The sequence below is a fragment of the Hordeum vulgare genome, chromosome 1H, assembly GCF_904849725.1.
Source record: "Hordeum vulgare subsp. vulgare chromosome 1H, MorexV3_pseudomolecules_assembly, whole genome shotgun sequence".
Lineage (NCBI taxonomy): Eukaryota > Viridiplantae > Streptophyta > Magnoliopsida > Poales > Poaceae > Hordeum > Hordeum vulgare.
In genome coordinates, this window is record NC_058518.1 from 202,788,816 (window position 1) to 202,806,870 (window position 18,055).

Genomic DNA, 18,055 nt, shown 5'->3' on the forward strand with positions numbered 1-18,055 from the left:
ATGCTACTGTAGGCATATAAAAGCATAAATAAGAGGTGAAATTGTAATTCCTGATGCATCCAACCCTTAATAATGTCAAATTTGAAATTAACAATTAATATTTTCAACATGCATCGACACAATATCCGTATATCAAAACAATATGCTATCAAAATATCCAATATGTCATGATCAACTCAAGATAAATGGCAGCCACAAAAATAGAAATAGGGAATACTAAATAAATGGCAACAACACAATATGCAGTCATACATGTCAAGGATAAATAAAATGGCAGCCACACAAATAGGGAGTATCGAATAATTCCTAACAAGGTTCACAACACAAATAGGAAATCTGCAAATAGGCAAATAGGTAATAATGTTCACATAATTTCAGCGACATAAATAGATATAGGTAGAAAGGTAACAATGTTCAACCACACCAATAGCAAGCAAGATAAGGTCTTGTGCAATAGTAAATAGGTTATAAGTTGATGACAAAACACTCAAGGTTGCGGGGGGTCCTCCTCCTCATCATCGTCCTTGGTTGCCATAACGCCATCATCCTCAGACTCATAATCAATCCCATCATCCTCTATCTCATGATCAAGTTCATTATCATCATCCGCAATGAATTCTTCAACTTCATGGAGTTCTCTAACTCTTGCCCTCCTACGAAGCTGCACATGTTCGCTTTCCCCCCTTTCTGCATCAATGATGTTGCATGGCATTCTCGTAGTGGGATCAGTCTCCTCATCGATATATGCATCTTCACATATCCAATCTTGTGCTCGTGATGCATCTTCACCAAGAAGAACATCACTAGAAGAGGATATCTTCTTTCTTTTATCAATCATGCTTCCATTGAATAGGATATAAACTAGATTGTCCCTACGGGCCACATCTAGTTTATTTCTCCTCTTTGCATCTACCTACAAAGTACAAATGGATGCCTAGTGAAAAAATCGCAAGAAGCAAGAATATTCATATTTGACTAATTGATTGATATTTGAGAGTGACTAAAAGTCTAAGAGTTACCATTACAAACGTGCTCCAATTTCTTTCACATCCGGATGAACTTGTGGTCAAGTTGAGTATCTTTATGGCCATGTGTTGCAGCATAGGAGTTTGTAATCCATAAGTTGACCACCAATCAGCCACAATTTGAGAAAAGTGAAATAATATGCAATCAACCCATATAATTTCAGAAATACAATAAGAACTTTGTTGCTTTGGGAACAAGCTTGCCAACATCAAAATTATCATTCCTGATTGCTTTCATGGCTGTCACCTTCCCAAACATACCCTCTTTCTTTTTAAACTTGGTGAAGTCAATGTTCAGAATCTTATTTTGCTTGATGTCATCGTCATAATAAATTGTATCCATGACTTCCATAAGTGTAGCCATTACCTCTACATCCGTAAAGATGCTCGGTTCAGCATAACTATATCTAGCATTCAAGATGTATGCTGCCATGTGCAAAGGAGAATCTAGACTCCCACTCATCTTGGTATCCATGGCATTAGTGATCAAGAAATATTCTTTTTTCTGAATTTTCAACAAGAGCCTTGATTTCCTTTTTTGCACGTATTAGTTCTCCATACATAGATGCCATAGATGGACCATCACTATCTGCCAACCGAAGCACCTTCACTAGTGGCTCAAAAACCATGCAAGGAAACATGAAGATGATCAAACGAGTCACAAAATTAGGTGCAAACAGCCCAACATTAGGAATGTATAAGTTAGAAGTAAAAACTACAAGTAGAAGTGTAGGACCCCAACATATGACTAGATGCAGCGCAACCCCAATAAGCATACCTTGATGCAAAGATAAACATTTTTCCAAAAGCTCCTACTCATTATAGTGGCATGAGCCACCTTTCCTTTCACCGTTTTCGTGTGCTTGCATGCTTCCCATTCATCACTACAAACCATTGCCTTTAGTTCCTTCCTTTTAGAAACCAAACTTTCCAAGGTAAGAAATGCCGAAGCAAATCGTGTCACCCCCGGTCTAACAATGTCTCTTTTTTTGGTGAAAGACCTCATGAAGGACAATGTTTTATGATGTTCATAAAGAAAATTGTCATTTGCTTGGCTTTAGTAATGGTAGGACCAAATTGCTTCAGCTTTGCAATTGCTTTTACCATCAAATTGATGGTATGAGTTGCACATGAGCTCCAAAATATCTTTGGCCATTTGCCTTTGAGCATCTCCTTTGCTCCCATGTTGTTCGAAGCATTGTCCGTGACCACCTGAACAACATTTTTAGCACCTACAAGACAAAAAATCAGCACCTACAACATTATGGAAGCAAAGTTGATACCTTGCAAAAAAAATGAAGCAAAGTTGAGAGTTCAAGAATCATACCAATTTTCTCAATGCACTCGTTGTACCCAGGGCTTGATGGAACCAGAAGCAGGCCCAAGACCTAATGAGTAAGGTTGATCATATCTTTTCTCTAATCAGATCCTCCTTGGGTAATTCTAAGATAGCTTGCGTGTCTCCCTTGCAAAGATAAGTGTGTCTGTAAGTGATGCTACTGACGAAGCATGCCCATTGCCACTACGCCTACAGTTGCATGCGATATGCTGGAGATGTAGCAAACACGTATTCGGCCAGAACATACAGGCATCTCATTTATATGTAAATAATTCACTATCTTTTGTTTCAAGAGGTTTTGCACACAATATGCATCTTACTGTTCATCCATAAAAAATAGTACAAAGACGTTCTGTCAAAAAACGTCAACAACTGTGTGTGCTTCGTACTGTTCATTTATCAACCTACTTGTGTGCTTGCTTGTCCAACTAGCTTGGACGTACATGTTCCGGTCTTGGTAATTTGATCTACATTTTAAAAGGTAACACAATCTATATCTCTAATCTACAAACCTGTAATCTACTCAATGGATACATCTATACTATACTCTATAATTTTTTTACAAATCGATGATGCTATGCTAGATTATCCAGTGTGACAGAGAAAGAGGAAGATGAGGGTAATACCTTGCTATAGGGGGATGCCTTGGAGGAATAGCTAGCGGAGGAATCACAGGGATGGACTGGGTAGTGGCAGCCGGGTCAGTTGATGGCGACCAACCCACGGGACAATACAACAGCATCGAAGCAGCCGATGGAGAGGAATGGAGAGGAGGCCGGCGAGCGACGGTGTTGCCGCGATCTACAGTGTCGGAGCTGTTGCACGGGGCCCTTGCCGAGGACCTGCCGCCATCAACTAGGTCGAGTCCTGATAGGAAAGAAGCGGGAGGGGCAACAGGAGGACGAAACCTAGCTATATCAGGAGACGGAGGGGCGGTCACGGGCCAAAAAGCTTGGGCTTTGCTTGCCAACAGTTAACGGGCCAAGGCGATTAATCGGTCTGACAATGATTAATCGGTGTGACAGGCCCGTTAATCAGCTTGGGCAGTTAACACAACGTATATGTACTATTTGCGTCGGTCATCTAATGAGTAGCGATTAACTGGCCCGTTAACTGATTAATCGAACGAATTTTTGAACAATGGTTACGTATGTTTGTTCCTATACGGATGTGCCACTTGGGTTTATAATTAGTCATGTTGACCTGGGTTCTCTTACATTTGAATGCTAGCAACATATTCATATACGTGAGTCAAAAGACACAAATGGTCCCGGCCAAGGTAAGGTGCCAGCCGTGGGGATTACCATGCGTGAGCTGCAAAGTGATATGATATGTTACATGCTAGATTCTTATGGCTTAGGATCGAGGTCCCGACATTCTAACATTCCACTTGGTGCAGTGTACCAAGCCTTGGTGCTTTGTTAACCAATCCATGCCTAGGATCACATCCAAGACTTGTGACTTCAAGATGATAAGGTCTGCTAGGAAATCTACCCAGTTGATGAAAATCCCAACTCCTATACACACTATCTTGGTTCTCAAAAGTAAACGCGGGGCTTGTAGCAACATATTAGTACCCGGGGTTGTAGGCTTCATAACACTCTCTAGTGCAAACGTTTGTGTAACAATTGAATGAGAAGCTTCATAGTGAAATAAAACGGTTGGTCAGGTTGAGTTGACAAGCAACATACCCAATATGTTGTCCGGGGCGTCCTGGGCTACCTCTTTAGTGACGTGGTTTACACGACCCTTGCCATTCTTGCGCTGGTTGTGGGGAGCTTGGTTCTTTAGGGGCGCTCCATGACCTTGTCCTAGGTTCGGCACATTGGGGCATGGTGCATCTTGCTTCTTGTTGAGTCATTGCCTCGAGATGTTCCCAGGTTGTCCACATCTGAAGCACATAACTTGGCCTGAGTTGTTGCTATTCTTGCCGCCATTGTTGTTGTTGGGATTGTTGCAGTAGGCAGTCCTAGGATTGGCATACTGCTGAGGCTGGTACCTCGGACGAGTCGTGACTTGCTGAGGGTGATAGGTAGCCATGGCCTGGGGTTGCAGCCATGGGCGGCGCTTCTCGTTACTTGAACTACCCTTTCAGGTCATCTTGCGCTTGTGAGTGTCTTCCATAGAACAACGCTTGTCCTCAAGAATGAGGGCCTTGTTTACCAGGTCGAAGAAGGTTAGGCATTCGCTGACGATGAGCTGATGCTGTAGGGCTTGCTGGAGTCCTTCCATGAAGCGTTCCATCTTAGCTGCCTGAGTGTTGACATTTTCAGGGGCATAGCTTGACAGGATGTCGAAATTCTGCATGTACTCCTTAAGTGAGATACTTCCTTGCTTCAACACAAGGAATTGATGATTCTTGATAGCCATGACCCCAGAAGGAATGTGGGCCTTGCGGAAACCATCCTTGAAATAAACCCAGATGATCACATGTTCACCTTGGATGACCTTGAATCAGTCCTACCAAGCTATGTTAGTTCCTCCGAGGCAGTGAGAGGCATACAACACCTTCTCACAATCCTTGTTGCAGTTGACCAGTGCGAGGAGATCCTCGATGGTGCAGATCCGTTCATCAGCATCCAAGGGTTGAGTAGTCTCGCTGAAGGTTGGCGGCGATTTCATCATGAACAACAACTAGGTGGAGCGGTCATTGTCGTTCCTTCCTTGCCGCGGGTTGTTGATGAGGGCCTAAGCTGTCTATTGGATAGCAGCAATGTTGGCTTGGCATTCCTCCTGAATAACTTGGAGAAATTGAGCTATGGTGATGTTCCCGGTGGAGGTGGTGGAGGAGGAATGTCTCCATGTGTCTACTCCTAGTGATTTGTAGCCTGAGATGACCCACCAGCTCCTTGTTACTAACTAGAGTAGTCGATGCTCGGGTTGCCAAAGGTGCTGGTGCGGGTTGTAGTCACCATCTTGTTTGGAACAACAAAGTCAAATGACTAGGAAAGAGGGAAAATCAAATGGAGAGGATGTGCACATAAGGGGGTTGGTATGGTGCAAGTGTGATCAAACATAGGTCCAAAGAACAATCACATAATATTAACATAAGATAGACAATATAGTCGCTTACATGTTTCCTAAAGCAAAAGTGCAACTTGCATAGAGACAAAAACAACAAAAGAAAACAACAAGCGCACATGGTTTCATATGAACCATTACAGAGAATCAACTTCGCATGTGGGATACATGACTTGCCCAACCCTGGGGGTTCTCTCAGTGAGGTGATGTAGTGCTTGGTCTCAGACTCACATTCCTCTAGGTCTTCCTCCTTGCCATCCTCCATACGGATGTCTTCTCCACTCTAAGGGACTAGAGTACGAGGAGACCCACCCTTATGACACTTCATCGGTGGTCTGATGAAGAGCTCACGATACTCCTTCGCACTCATGCCTTGTGCGGGTGCATCTCTAGATGGGGATACTCCTCCTCTATAAGCAATAGCCAATCGTCCTTCGGGGGCTCCATCCTTCAAGATCATGTCTTGCTTCTTCTTCGCTTGACAGAGTAGGTGTTGGGTTTGAAGAAGTTCCATGCGGAGCTTCACACACTCCTTAATCAGGTTGTGAGCCACAGTATCAGAGAACATGATGAAGTAGGTCTAGAACCTGAGTGGTGTCCCGTCCTCCTTGGATGGAACTAGTGTCCAACTCCCGCAAATGTCATCCTTCCTGAATGGTAGGTGGCGAGTAGCTGGCTTTAGTTATCTTTGGGATGTTGTCTCGAAGGTGGATAAGTGCCTACCTTGTCGTCGTCTCAACTGCAATGACCAGGGTCTCCATTAATGGTCCTTCAAAGAACCAACTCATTGGGGAGTCATTTCCCTTCACGACCACATCAACATGGTACTCCTTCATGGTGGCATTGACCAAGTGCTCGTGGTAGCGGAAAAAAGATGTCAGTAAAACTGGCACTTCGCCACACTGTCCTTAATGAGTAGGGGAAAACCGGAGGCTAGGAGGTCTTGTGGTACGATGGCCATCTACAAGGTTTCAGGGGAGGGGTGTCACTAAAGTTTTGAAAGGGGGTTAGAAGAGAAAAGCACCATAGAAACTCCTAAGTGTAGGTGCTAGGTATGGTGTTTTGAAAATGGCTTCATCCTAACTAGCGTCCATGCTAACTAAGGCTTCCTACAATCAGGATGGCTCTGATGCCAGCTCTGTGTGGACCCCGACTCATAAGTCGAAGTCACCTAGTGCACATGTACAATGTTTTGGGAGATCAGTGCTCACGAACATATAGAAGCTGAATAACAAGAGTCTTACATCATTGCATATTGTCTTACACAAATTATGACCATTATGGTCATTTTTTACATATATGGGGCCATCAAGGACAAACATGAATCATAAACTCACAGCGGAAATCTTCAACGATGGCGTGGACCCATGCCATCTGCCTTAACCCTACATGCATTTGAAGTAGGAAGCGCCCCAACTTGCATGTTTGTCACCGAAATGTTCTTCATCATAAACCTCCTCTTCCATGCCTGGCCAATGAAATAACCAGGGCAACCCAATGAGTACTTTTGAATGTACTCGCAAGCAACCCATGTTTGGTACAAGGTATTCATGCATGGTTTATCTCTAAATAGGTATTTTATAGAAAGATAATTTTGAGTGTGTTATCATGTGCATTCATAAACTTATAAATCAACAGGTTGCATATATCCGCATGAACTCGTTACAAATATCAATATAAATGGAGTATATCAACTCTAGTTTCATCATCTCATCAAGACATATAGCTTAGCTGAATTATTTCTTTTTCCCACACACACACCAAGTTTTGTAAAATAATGGTCATAGCCCAAGACTGGTCATCCAACTTTCCTTGACCGTGGACACAACTATTTGAATAGTTTTACACTCTACATAGGTTGCACACTTTACCCATAAGACTTGGGGAACTTTCATGTCATCCATGCCTCACGGTATTTACATAATCGAGGTATGCACCCGAACAATGCCTTCCCTTAACAACACTAAACAAAGAGTCCACTCATTGGTACCCATCTCTGATTATGTACATCACAAGTACCATCTCTCAGGGGACAAAACGGTGTGCCCGGTGTGTGCCAAAACTGCCATAGTCCTCCGTCCAGGCATGACCGTGTATCGAGAGAGTAACTCGGATCCCTAGCCCCTAGTAATGTGGGCTCTCTGCTAGCATCGACCAAAGTACTCAACAAAGCCCCGTCCATAAGGGGTATCGTGGTCGTACATGTAAGGCTGGGACAATCAGCAGATCTCAAAACAAATTCGATTTTGAAAGCACACACACAACTTTCCTTGGTACCCCACTTCTTTCTTAAGTTGTTACCTAGCTCATCATCTTCTCCCTTGTCCACTAGTGGCATACGATGGGGTTTTCATTAAGTATTTGGTAAAACATTTTGTTTCCCTTCTCATGCATATTCCCATCCCATTTTCATAGGAACTACTTGCACGTAACTACTTCCCACCCGCATAACCCTCATAGGAAGGTAGGGTCATGCACAATGCAAGTATCAACGGGAAATGCATTCGAGACTAACCCAGCAAAGTTTTCACCACATCATTGACATGCTCTTTCATGCACTATTGAAGGTACTATAATGTGATGCATAAAAATAGTTTCTTCAACAAGGTTAAAGGGCTGCTTGCATGGCTCAAACAAGTCTTCGGTTCTTCAAAAGCTTCAGGTCCAACTCCTTCGTCAACATCATAATCTAACATCGCAAAATAACAGGAACGAATAAGACCACGACAATAATAGGAAAAATAAATCACTCCTAAAAATATCAAACTATTTTCATAAAAACTAGATGTCAATCCACTAGTGGAGCCGTATGCTATACAAATTTTTTTACCCCCTTTCCGCTATACAATTGGAAACCGCCACCTTGCTTGTGTGGGTGATAGGATGGGCTATCCGACATGACAAACATAAATCATCAGTGATGTGATTGGGAGGACCATCACAAACAGATATATTTCTAAAGTCGTGTGAGATGTGCTTAGCATACCACACAGGGAATCCCAAAGATACATCTGCATTCGTATTGAACATCACACACAATTTTATGTAGAACATCGTTTGTGATAGGGTGGCCCATCACACACAATAGTTATAATTCTGTTGATTATGTTATTTAATACATGACTCATGGTGCCTACAGAAAACTATTTGTCATAGGGGTCCATCACACACACTTGTTATGTGAAAATGATTGCGATAGGGTGGCCTAGCGAACACAATTATCGACCTGAACTGATGTCTGATTGTTCACCGATCCAACACGACGGTTGTCCACAGACCATTTGGGCTTGTTGAGGCCTATCACCCATGGTTTTGTCTTAGAAACCGTCTGCAATAGGAACTCCAAGAATCAAACTAATTTCTCTATTATTTATAAACCATTTATTAGTCAAATTAACATTTCATATCCAACACACAATATATTTTTTATTCATATTACAGCAAGCATGATTTCATAATTGAACTACATCGGGGTACAACACCATATAGGTCTATGCTTCCGAGATACCCAATTGCATAGCCGGACAAAGTTTCAAATGGAACTTCTAAAACCTTTGCAAAGTATCATCATATACAGTAAATAGATAGATGAGTCTCGTCTAGAAAACTGTTGAAGCAGAAGGTAAATCTTGAGCCTTCAATGATGTTGAGGGTTCTCGCAAGTTTATGCCAGTGTATCTGGATGATTTTCCGCCGATCTTTCATCCTCTTGACAAAGACTTAAATATTATACCTTGGTGATATAAGAATACCTTCCTAGCCTTTTGACAATACAGGTGATTCGAGAGATAATCATCGATAAACTGCCTAAAAAGGACAGAAAACAACCATATGCATAAATATATTTTCTAAAATTTAACATGTCGCATTGTGAAAAGGACAGTGTGAGAGAGATGGTACCATCCTATAGTTGAATGATGTATTCTTCATTGTGCACACAACCAACTTGTTATTTTTTGTAGCTAGTTTCTTTATCTATATAATCTTTCTAAGTTTCTTGATTTGATTGATATTCAAGCACACTTCATTTCCCCACAGGCAAAATGGGTCGAACACTGATTATAAACCTCTTATAGTAGAACCTACATGTGCAAGAGCAAATTATTAAAACGCTTCATATTATAATGGTTCCTACAATTGCAAAATAATGTGCTATTAGCCAAAGGAGCATCTATGTGCAAACCTCGATGGTAAACTTTAGTGTCTCGCTTTGTTCCCCGCTTGCAACATATTTAAGGTAAATATTGATGAGGTTATAAGTGATATTTGGTATACTATCTGTGAAATATATTAATAAAAATATATACATCCGAGATCCAATAGATTAGTTTGAGCCACATGTAAAAGCTAGTTATCTAAACCAAGCATGCTAAGAACTAGGAAATATAGCAATTGTATATGTGAACATTAATTGGATCATGTGGCTTTTTAATACATTAATTGAGTTTTCTATGGATTTACTCTGCATAATTAAGATATGATCTACAATCACAAGGTGCAGTGCACCAAAATTGGTTCAAAGATCATATATATGTCCCTGGATGCATGTGTTGGCTATCATGTAAGCAATGAGATTGAATTTCAAACATCTCAATATCTTGGCTCGGTCGCAAACATAGAGAAACTCGGTTTCAAAATTCCCGTCAATCCGAAACTTGCCGAAATTCATGAATCTTGGCATGGTGTCATTTCAAGGCACACATATGCCGTGGTAAAAAAAGTAGCTACTTCGACATGATTTGGCACAAGCCTCTTACAACCGGAGCTTCTCACCATAAGCTACGTGGTTCCGATAGCGAACATGCATATCACGTCTATGGGTGAAACGACATGGGGTACCTCTTCTATCGTTGTTTTTTTTCTAGAAACAACATAGACCAATAGGTCTTAGTTCAAAAATATGAAATTATTAAGGGTTCGTCTAGATTTTTCATACACTAATTGAGTTTATTTGTATTTAATGTACATACTTCAAATTTCAACTAAAATCACAAGGTTTATGTTGGATAGGGCCACGTCATATAGCACAAATAGTTGTGGTATTTTTTGTGTCTAGTTTGAGAGAAGGCGTAAACATTATTAGTAGCCACAAAAGGCATTTTTGGAATAAAAGGTTGTCACGTTACCAGTTGGAAATATGCCCTAGAGGCAATAATAATTAGTTATTATTATATTTCTTTGTTCATGATAATCGTTTATTATCCATGCTATAATTGTATTGATTGGAAACACTATACTTGTGTGGATACATAGACAAAACACTGTTCCTAGTAAGCCTCTAGTTGACTAGCTCGTTGATCAAAGATGGTCAAGGTTTCCTGGCCATAGGCAAGTGTTGTTAGTTGCTAACGGGATCACATCATTAGGAGAATCATGTCATGGACTAGACCCAAACTAATAGACGTAGCATGTTGATCCTGTCATTTTGTTGCTACTGTTTTCTGCGTGTCAAGTATTTGTTCCTATGACCATGAGATCATATAACTCACTGACACCGGAGGAGTGCTTTATGTGTATCAAACGTCGCAACGTAACTGGGTGACTATAAAGATGCTCTACAGGGATCTCCGAAGGTGTTCGTTGAGTTAGTATGGATCAAGACTGGGATTTGTCACTCTGTATGACTGAGAGGTATCTCGGGGCCCACTCGGTAATACAACATCACACACAAGCCTTGCAAGCAATGTGACTTAGTGTAAGTTGCAGGATCTTGTATTACGGAACGAGTAAAGAGACTTTCCGGTAAACGAGATTGAAATAGGTATGCGGACACAGACAATCGAATCTCAAGCAAGTAACAAACCGAAGGACTAAGGGAATAACATACACGATTATATGAATCCTTGGCAATGAGGTTCGAACGATAAGATCTTCGTAGAATATGTAGGATCCAATATGGGCATACAGGTCCCGCTATTGGATATTTACCGAGGATTCTCTTGGGTCATGTCTACATAGTTCTCGAACCCGCAGGGTCTGCACACTTAAGGTTCGACGTTGTTTTATGTGTATTTGAGTTATATGGTTGGTTACTGAATGTTGTTCGGAGTCCAGGATGAGATCACGGACATCACGAGGGTTTCTGGAATGGTCCGGAAACGAAGATTGATATATAGGATGACCTCATTTGGTTACCGGAAGGTTTTCGTGCATTACCGGAAAAGTTTCGGGCTCATCGGTAGTGTACTGGGAGTGCCGGGAGGGGTGCCGGGGACCATCAGGAGGGGTGTCACGCCTCAAGGGGTCTCATGGGCTATGGGAAGAGATAAACCAGCCCCTATTGGGCTAGAATAAGTTCCCACTAAGGCCCATAAGGTATGAGAAGGAAAAAACACAAGGTGGAAAGAGTTTTCAAGTGGGAAGGTGGAATCCTACTCCAAGTAGGATTGGAGTAGGACTCCTCCACCTCCAATTTCGGCCAAACCTTTAGGTTTTGAGGATGCCTCCTCCCCTCCCTCCCTCCTATATATAGTGGGGTTTTAGGGCTGATTTGAGACACCTTTTGCCACGGCAGCCCGACCACATACCTCCACGGTTTTACCTCTAGATCGCGTTTCTGCTGAGCCCGGGCGGAGCCCTGCTGAGATTAGATCACCACCAACCTCCAGAGCGCCGTCACGCTGCCGGAGAACTCATCTACCTCTCCGTCTCTCTTGCTGGATCAAGAAGGCCGAGATCGTCGTCGAGCTGTACGTGTGCTGAACGCGGAGGTGCCGTCCGTTCGGCACTAGATCGGAGCGGATCGTGGGACGGATCACGGGACAGTTCGTGGGACGGATCACGGGACAGTTCGTGGGACGGTTCGCGGGGAGGATCGAGGGACGTGAGGACGTTCCACTACATCAACCGCGTTTCTTAACGCTTCTGTTGTGCGATCTACAAGGGTACGTAGATCGGAAATCCCCTCTCATAGATGGACATCACCATGCTAGGTCTGCGTGCGCGTAGGAATTTTTTTGTTTCACATGCGACGTTCCCCAACAGTGTTATCACAGCTAGGTTCATGCGTAGATGTAATATCGAGTAGAACACAAAAGTTTTTGTGGGCGGTGATGTGCGTTTTGCTGCCCTCCTTAGTCTTTTCTTGATTCCGCGATATTGTTGGATCGAAGCGGCTCGGACCGACATTACTCGTACGCTTACGAGAGACTGGTTTCATCGCTACGAGTAACTCCGCTGCTCAAAGATGACCGGCGAGTGTCGGTTTCTCCAACTTTAGTTGAATCGGATTTGACCGAGGAGGTCCTTGGATGAGGTTAATTAGCAATTCATATATCTCCATTGTGGTGTTTGCGTAAGTAAGATGCGATCCTACTAGATACCCATGGTCACCACGTAAAACATGCAACAACAATTAGAGGACGTCTAACTTGTTTTTGCAGGGTATGCTTGTGATGTGATATGGCCAACGATGTGATGTGATATATTGGATGTATGAGATGATCATGTTGTAATAGTTAATATCGACTTGCACGTCGATGGTACGGCAACCGGCAGGAGCCATAGGGTTGTCTTTAAACTAACGTTTGTGCTTGCAGATGTGTTTACTATATTCCTAGGACGTAGCTTTAGTAGTAATAGCATGAGTAGCACGACAACCCCGATGGCGACACGTTGATGGAGATCATGATGATGGAGATCATGGTGTGACGCTGGTGACAAGAAGATCGTGCCGGTGCTTTGGTTATGGAGATCAAGAAGCACATGATGATGGCCATATCATGTCACTTATGAACTGCATGTGATGTTAATACTTTATGCACCTTATCTTGCTTAGAACGACGGTAGCAATATGAGGTGATCTCTCACTAAAATTTCAAGACGAAATTGTGTTCTCCCCGACTGTGCACCGTTGCGACAGTTCTTCATTTGGAGACACCACGTGATGATCAGGTGTGATAGACTCAACGTTCACATACAACGGGTGCAAAACAAATGCACACGCGGAACACTCGGGCTAATCTTGACGAGCCTAGCATGTGCAGACATGGCCTCGGAACACATGAGACCGAAAGGTCGAGCATGAATCGTATAGTTGATATGATTAGCATAGAGATGCTTACCACTAAAACTATTCTTGACTCACGTGATGATCGGCCTTGAGATAGTGGATTTGGATCATGTACCACTCAAATGACTAGAGAGCTGTACCTTTTGAGTGGGAGTTCTTAAATAATATGATTAATTGAACTAATTGTCATGAACATAGTCTAATGGTCTTTGCGAATTACGATGTAGCTTGCGCTATAGCTCTACTATTTTTTATATGTTCCTAGAGAAAATTTAGTTGAAAGTTGATAGTAGCAAACATTGCAGACTGAGTTCGTAAAACTAAGGATTGTGCTCGTTGCTGCGCAGAAGACTTATGTCCTTAATGCACCACTCAGTGTGCTGCACCTGGAGCGTCGTCTGCGGATGTTGTGAACATCTGACATACACGTTTCTGATGACTACGCGATAGTTCGGTGCAAAAATCTTAATGGCTTAGAAGTGTGGCGCCGAAGACGTTTTGAAATGTCACGGAACATGAGTGATGTTCTAAAGAGATGAAATTGTGATTTCATGCTTGTTCCCTTGTTAAGAGGTATGAGACCTCCGACAAGATTCTTTGTCCATGAAGTAATGGAGAAAAACTCAATCGTTGAGCGTGTGCTCAGATTGTGTGAGTACGACAATCACTTGAATCAAGTGGGAGTTAATCTTCGAGATGCGATAGTGATGGTTCTCCAAAGTCACTGCCACCAAGCTATGAGAGCTTCGTGATGAATTATAACATATCAAGGATAGATACAATGATCCTTGATAGATTCGTGATGAATGACACTACGAAAGTAGAAATCAAGGAGGACCATCAATGGTTGATGGTTAGTAAAACCACTAAGTTTCATGAAAGGCAAGGGCTAGAAGGGATACTTCGTGAAACATCAAAACAGTTGTTGCACTAATGAAGAGACCCAAGTCTGAACCCAAACCCGAGACTAAGTGCTTCTGTTATGAGGGGAACGGTCACTGAGGCGGAGCTACCCTAGATGCTTGGTAGATAAGTAGGCTAGCAAAGTCGAAAGTAGTATATTTGATATACATGATGTTGATGTGTGCTTTACTAGTACTCCTAGTAGTGCGAGGGTATTGGATACCGGTTCAGTTGCTAAGTGATTGGTAACACGAAATGAAAGCTACGGAATAAACGGAGACTAGCTAAAGGTGAGGTGACGATACGTGTTGGAAGTGTTTCCAAGGTTGATATGATCAAACGTCGCACGCTCCCTCTATCATCGGGATTGGTGGTGAAACCCAAATAATTGTTATTTGGTGTTTGCGTTGAGCATGAACATGATTGGATCGTCTTTTTGCAATACGATTATTCATTTAAAAGAATAATAGTTATTATATTTGCTTGAATAATTACCCTCAATGGTTTATTGAATCTCGATCGTAGTGTTAAACATGTTCATAATATTAGTGCCAAAAGATAAAAAGTAATAATGATAGTACCACTTAGTTGTGGCACTACCACTTGAGTCATGTTGGTGTAAAATGCGTGAAGAAGCTCCATGTTGATGGATCGTTTGGACTCACTTGATTTTGAATCACTTAAGACATGCAAAACATGCCACATGAAACAAGTAGAGTAACTTGTTGGGAGTAATGCATTTTTTATGTGTGCAGTCCAATAAGTGCTAAGGCACGCAGTGGATATCATTATGTTCTTACTTCACTGACATTTGAGTAGATACAGGAGTATTTACTTGATGAATCACAAGTCTGAAATGTTGAAAAGTTCAAAGCTATTTTAGAGTGAAGATCGTCGTGACAAGAGGATAAACAGTCTACAATATGATCATAGAGATGAATATCTGAGTTACGAATTTTGCTACGCAGTTAAGACAATGTGGAAATTGTTTCGCAGTTCATGCCACCTGGAACACCATAGTATGATGATGTGTCTGAATGTCTTAGGCACGCCCTATTTGATATGGTGCATACTATGATGTCTCTTATCGAATTACCACTATCGTTTATGGGTTATGCATTAGAAACAACTGCATTCACTTTAAATAGGGCACCGCGTATTTCCATTGAGATGACACAGTATAGACTAAGGTTTAGAGAAATCTAAGGTGTCGTTTCTTGAAAGTTTGGAGCTGCGATGCTTATGCGAAAAAGTTTCAGTCTCATAAGCTCGAACCCAAAGCGGATAAATGCATCTTCATAAGATATCCAAAACAGTTGGATACATCTCCTATCTCAGATCCGGAAGCAAAGTGTTTGTTTCTAGAAACGGGTTCTTTCTTGAGGAAAGGTTTCTCTCGAAAGAATTGAGTGGGAGGTTGATAGAACTTGATGAGGTTATTGAACCATCACTTTGACTAGTGTGTAGCAGGGCACAGGAAGTTGTTCTTGTGGCGCCTACACCAATTGAAGTGGAAGCTGATGATGGTGATCATTGAGCTTCGGATAAAGTTACTACAAACATCGTAGGTCGACAAGGTCGCGTACTACTACAGAGTGGTATGGTAACCCGGTCTTGGAGGTCATGTTGTTGAACAGTAATGAACCTACGAGTTGTGGAGAAGCGATGGTGGGCACGGATTCCGACAAATGTCTGGAGGCCAAGAAATCCGAGAGAGGATCCATGTATGAAAACAAAATGTAGACTTCGGAAGAACTACTTGATGGTCGTAGGACTATTGAGTAAAGATGGATCTTTAAAAGGAAGACAGACGACTATGGTGATAAGTCACAATTAAGAAAAGCTCAACTTGTCGCAAAGATGTTTCCGACATGATCAAACAGTTGACTATGGTGAGACTTTCTCACTCGTAGTGATGCTAAAAGTCTGTTAGAATTATGTTATTAGTTGTTGCATTATTTTTGAAATATTGCACATAGGATGTCAAAACATTGTTTCCTCGACGGTTTCCTTGACCAAACATTGTATGTGATACAACCAGAATGTTTTGTCGATCCTAAAGATACTAACAAGTATGCAAGCTCCAGCGATCCTTCAATGTACTGGTGCAAGCATCTCGGAGTTGGAATATACACTTTGATGAGATGATCAAAGATTTTGGGTTTGTACAAGGTTTATGAGAAACTTGTATTTCCAAAGAAGTGAGTGGGAGCACTATAGAATTTCTGATAAGTATATGTGGTTGACATATTGTTGATCAGAAGTAATGTAGAATTTCTATGAAGCATAAAAGGTTGTTTGAAAGGAGTTTTTCAAAGGAATACCTGGATTGAGCTACTTGAACGTTGAGCATCAAGGTCTATGGAGATAGATCAAAATGCTTAATAGAAGTTTCAACAAGATGCATGCCTTGACAAGTTTTTGAAGGAATTCGAAATAGATCAGCAAAGAAGGACTTCTTGACTGTGTTGTAAGGTGTGAATTTGAGTAAGACTCAAAACCCGACCACGGCAGAATAAAGAGAATAGATGAAGGTCGTCTTCTATGCCTTAGCCGTAGACTCTAAAGTATGCCATGCTGGGTACCGCACCTGATGTGTGCCTTGCAGCAAGTCTGTTAAGAGGTACACATAGTGATCCATGATTGAATCACTGATTAGCAGTCAAAGTTATCCTTAGTAACTAAATAGACTAAGGAATTTTTCTTGATTATGGCGGTGGTTAAAGAGTTCGTCGTAAAGGGTTACGTTGATGCAAGCTTTGACACTAATCCGAATAACTATGAGTAGTGAAACGGATTCGTATAGTAGAGTAGATATTTGGAGCATTTCCGAATAGCACGTAGTAGCAGCATCTATAAGATGACATAAAGATTTGTAAAGAACGCACGGATCTGAAAGTTTCAGAACCGTTGACTAAAACCTCTCTCACGAGTAAGACGTGATCAGACCCCAGAACTATATGGGTGTTGAATTCGTTGAAATCACATGGTGATGTGAACTAGGTTATTGACTCTAGTGCAAGTGGGAGACTATTGGAAATATGCCCTAGAGGCAATAATAATTAGTTATTATTATATTTCTTTGTTCATGATAATCGTTTATTATCCATGCTATAATTGTATTGATTGGAAACACAATACTTGTGCGGATAGATAGACAAAACACTGTCCCTAGTAAGCCTCTAGTTGACTAGCTCGTTGATCAAAGATGGTCAAGGTTTCCTGGCCATAGGCAAGTGTTGTTATTTGATAACGGGATCACATCATTAGGAGAATCATGTGATGGACTAGACCCAAACTAATAGACGTAGCATGTTGATCATGTCATTTTGTTGCTACTGTTTTCTGCGTGTCAAGTATTTGTTCCTATGACCATGAGATCATATAACTCACTAACACCGGAGGAATGCTTTGTGTGTATCAAACGTCGCAACGTAACTGGGTGACTATAAAGATGCTCTACAGGTATCTCCGAAGGTGTTCATTGAGTTAGTATGGATCAAGACTGGGATTTGTCACTCCGTATGACGGAGAGGTATCTCGGGGCCCACTCGGTAATACAACATCACACACAAGCCTTGCAAGCAATGTGACTTAGTGTAAGTTGCGGGATCTTGTATTACGGAACGAGTAAAGAGACTTCCCGGTAATAGAGATTGAAATAGGTATGCGGATACTGACGATCGAATCTCAGGCAAGTAACATACCGAAGGACAAAGGGAATGACATACGGGATTATATGAATCCTTGGCAATG

At 41.8% G+C, this 18,055-nt stretch overlaps 1 protein-coding gene across 1 annotated transcript; it reads right to left on the reverse strand.

The window, feature by feature from the left end:
- Window positions 1-487: 487 nt before the first annotated feature.
- On the reverse strand, window positions 488-1,160 carry LOC123408622. The gene is made up of 2 exons (XM_045101684.1): window positions 1,020-1,160; window positions 488-913 (listed from the first exon to the last, which is right to left on the reverse strand). The coding sequence occupies exons 1-2, from the start codon at window positions 1,101-1,103 to the stop codon at window positions 488-490; spliced, it is 510 nt and encodes a 169-aa protein (XP_044957619.1). The 5' UTR covers window positions 1,104-1,160.
- Between the last annotated feature and the right edge of the window lie 16,895 nt (window positions 1,161-18,055).

Excerpts from the sequence above, each read along its gene's own strand:
- LOC123408622 (XM_045101684.1), bottom strand. The coding sequence starts at position 1,103 with ATGCTGCAACACATGGCCATAAAGATACTCAACTTGACCACAAGTTCA. Across the intron at positions 914-1,019 it reads ATTGGAGCACGTTTGTAATG|GTAGATGCAAAGAGGAGAAA; the intron begins GTAACTCTTAGA and ends TGTACTTTGTAG.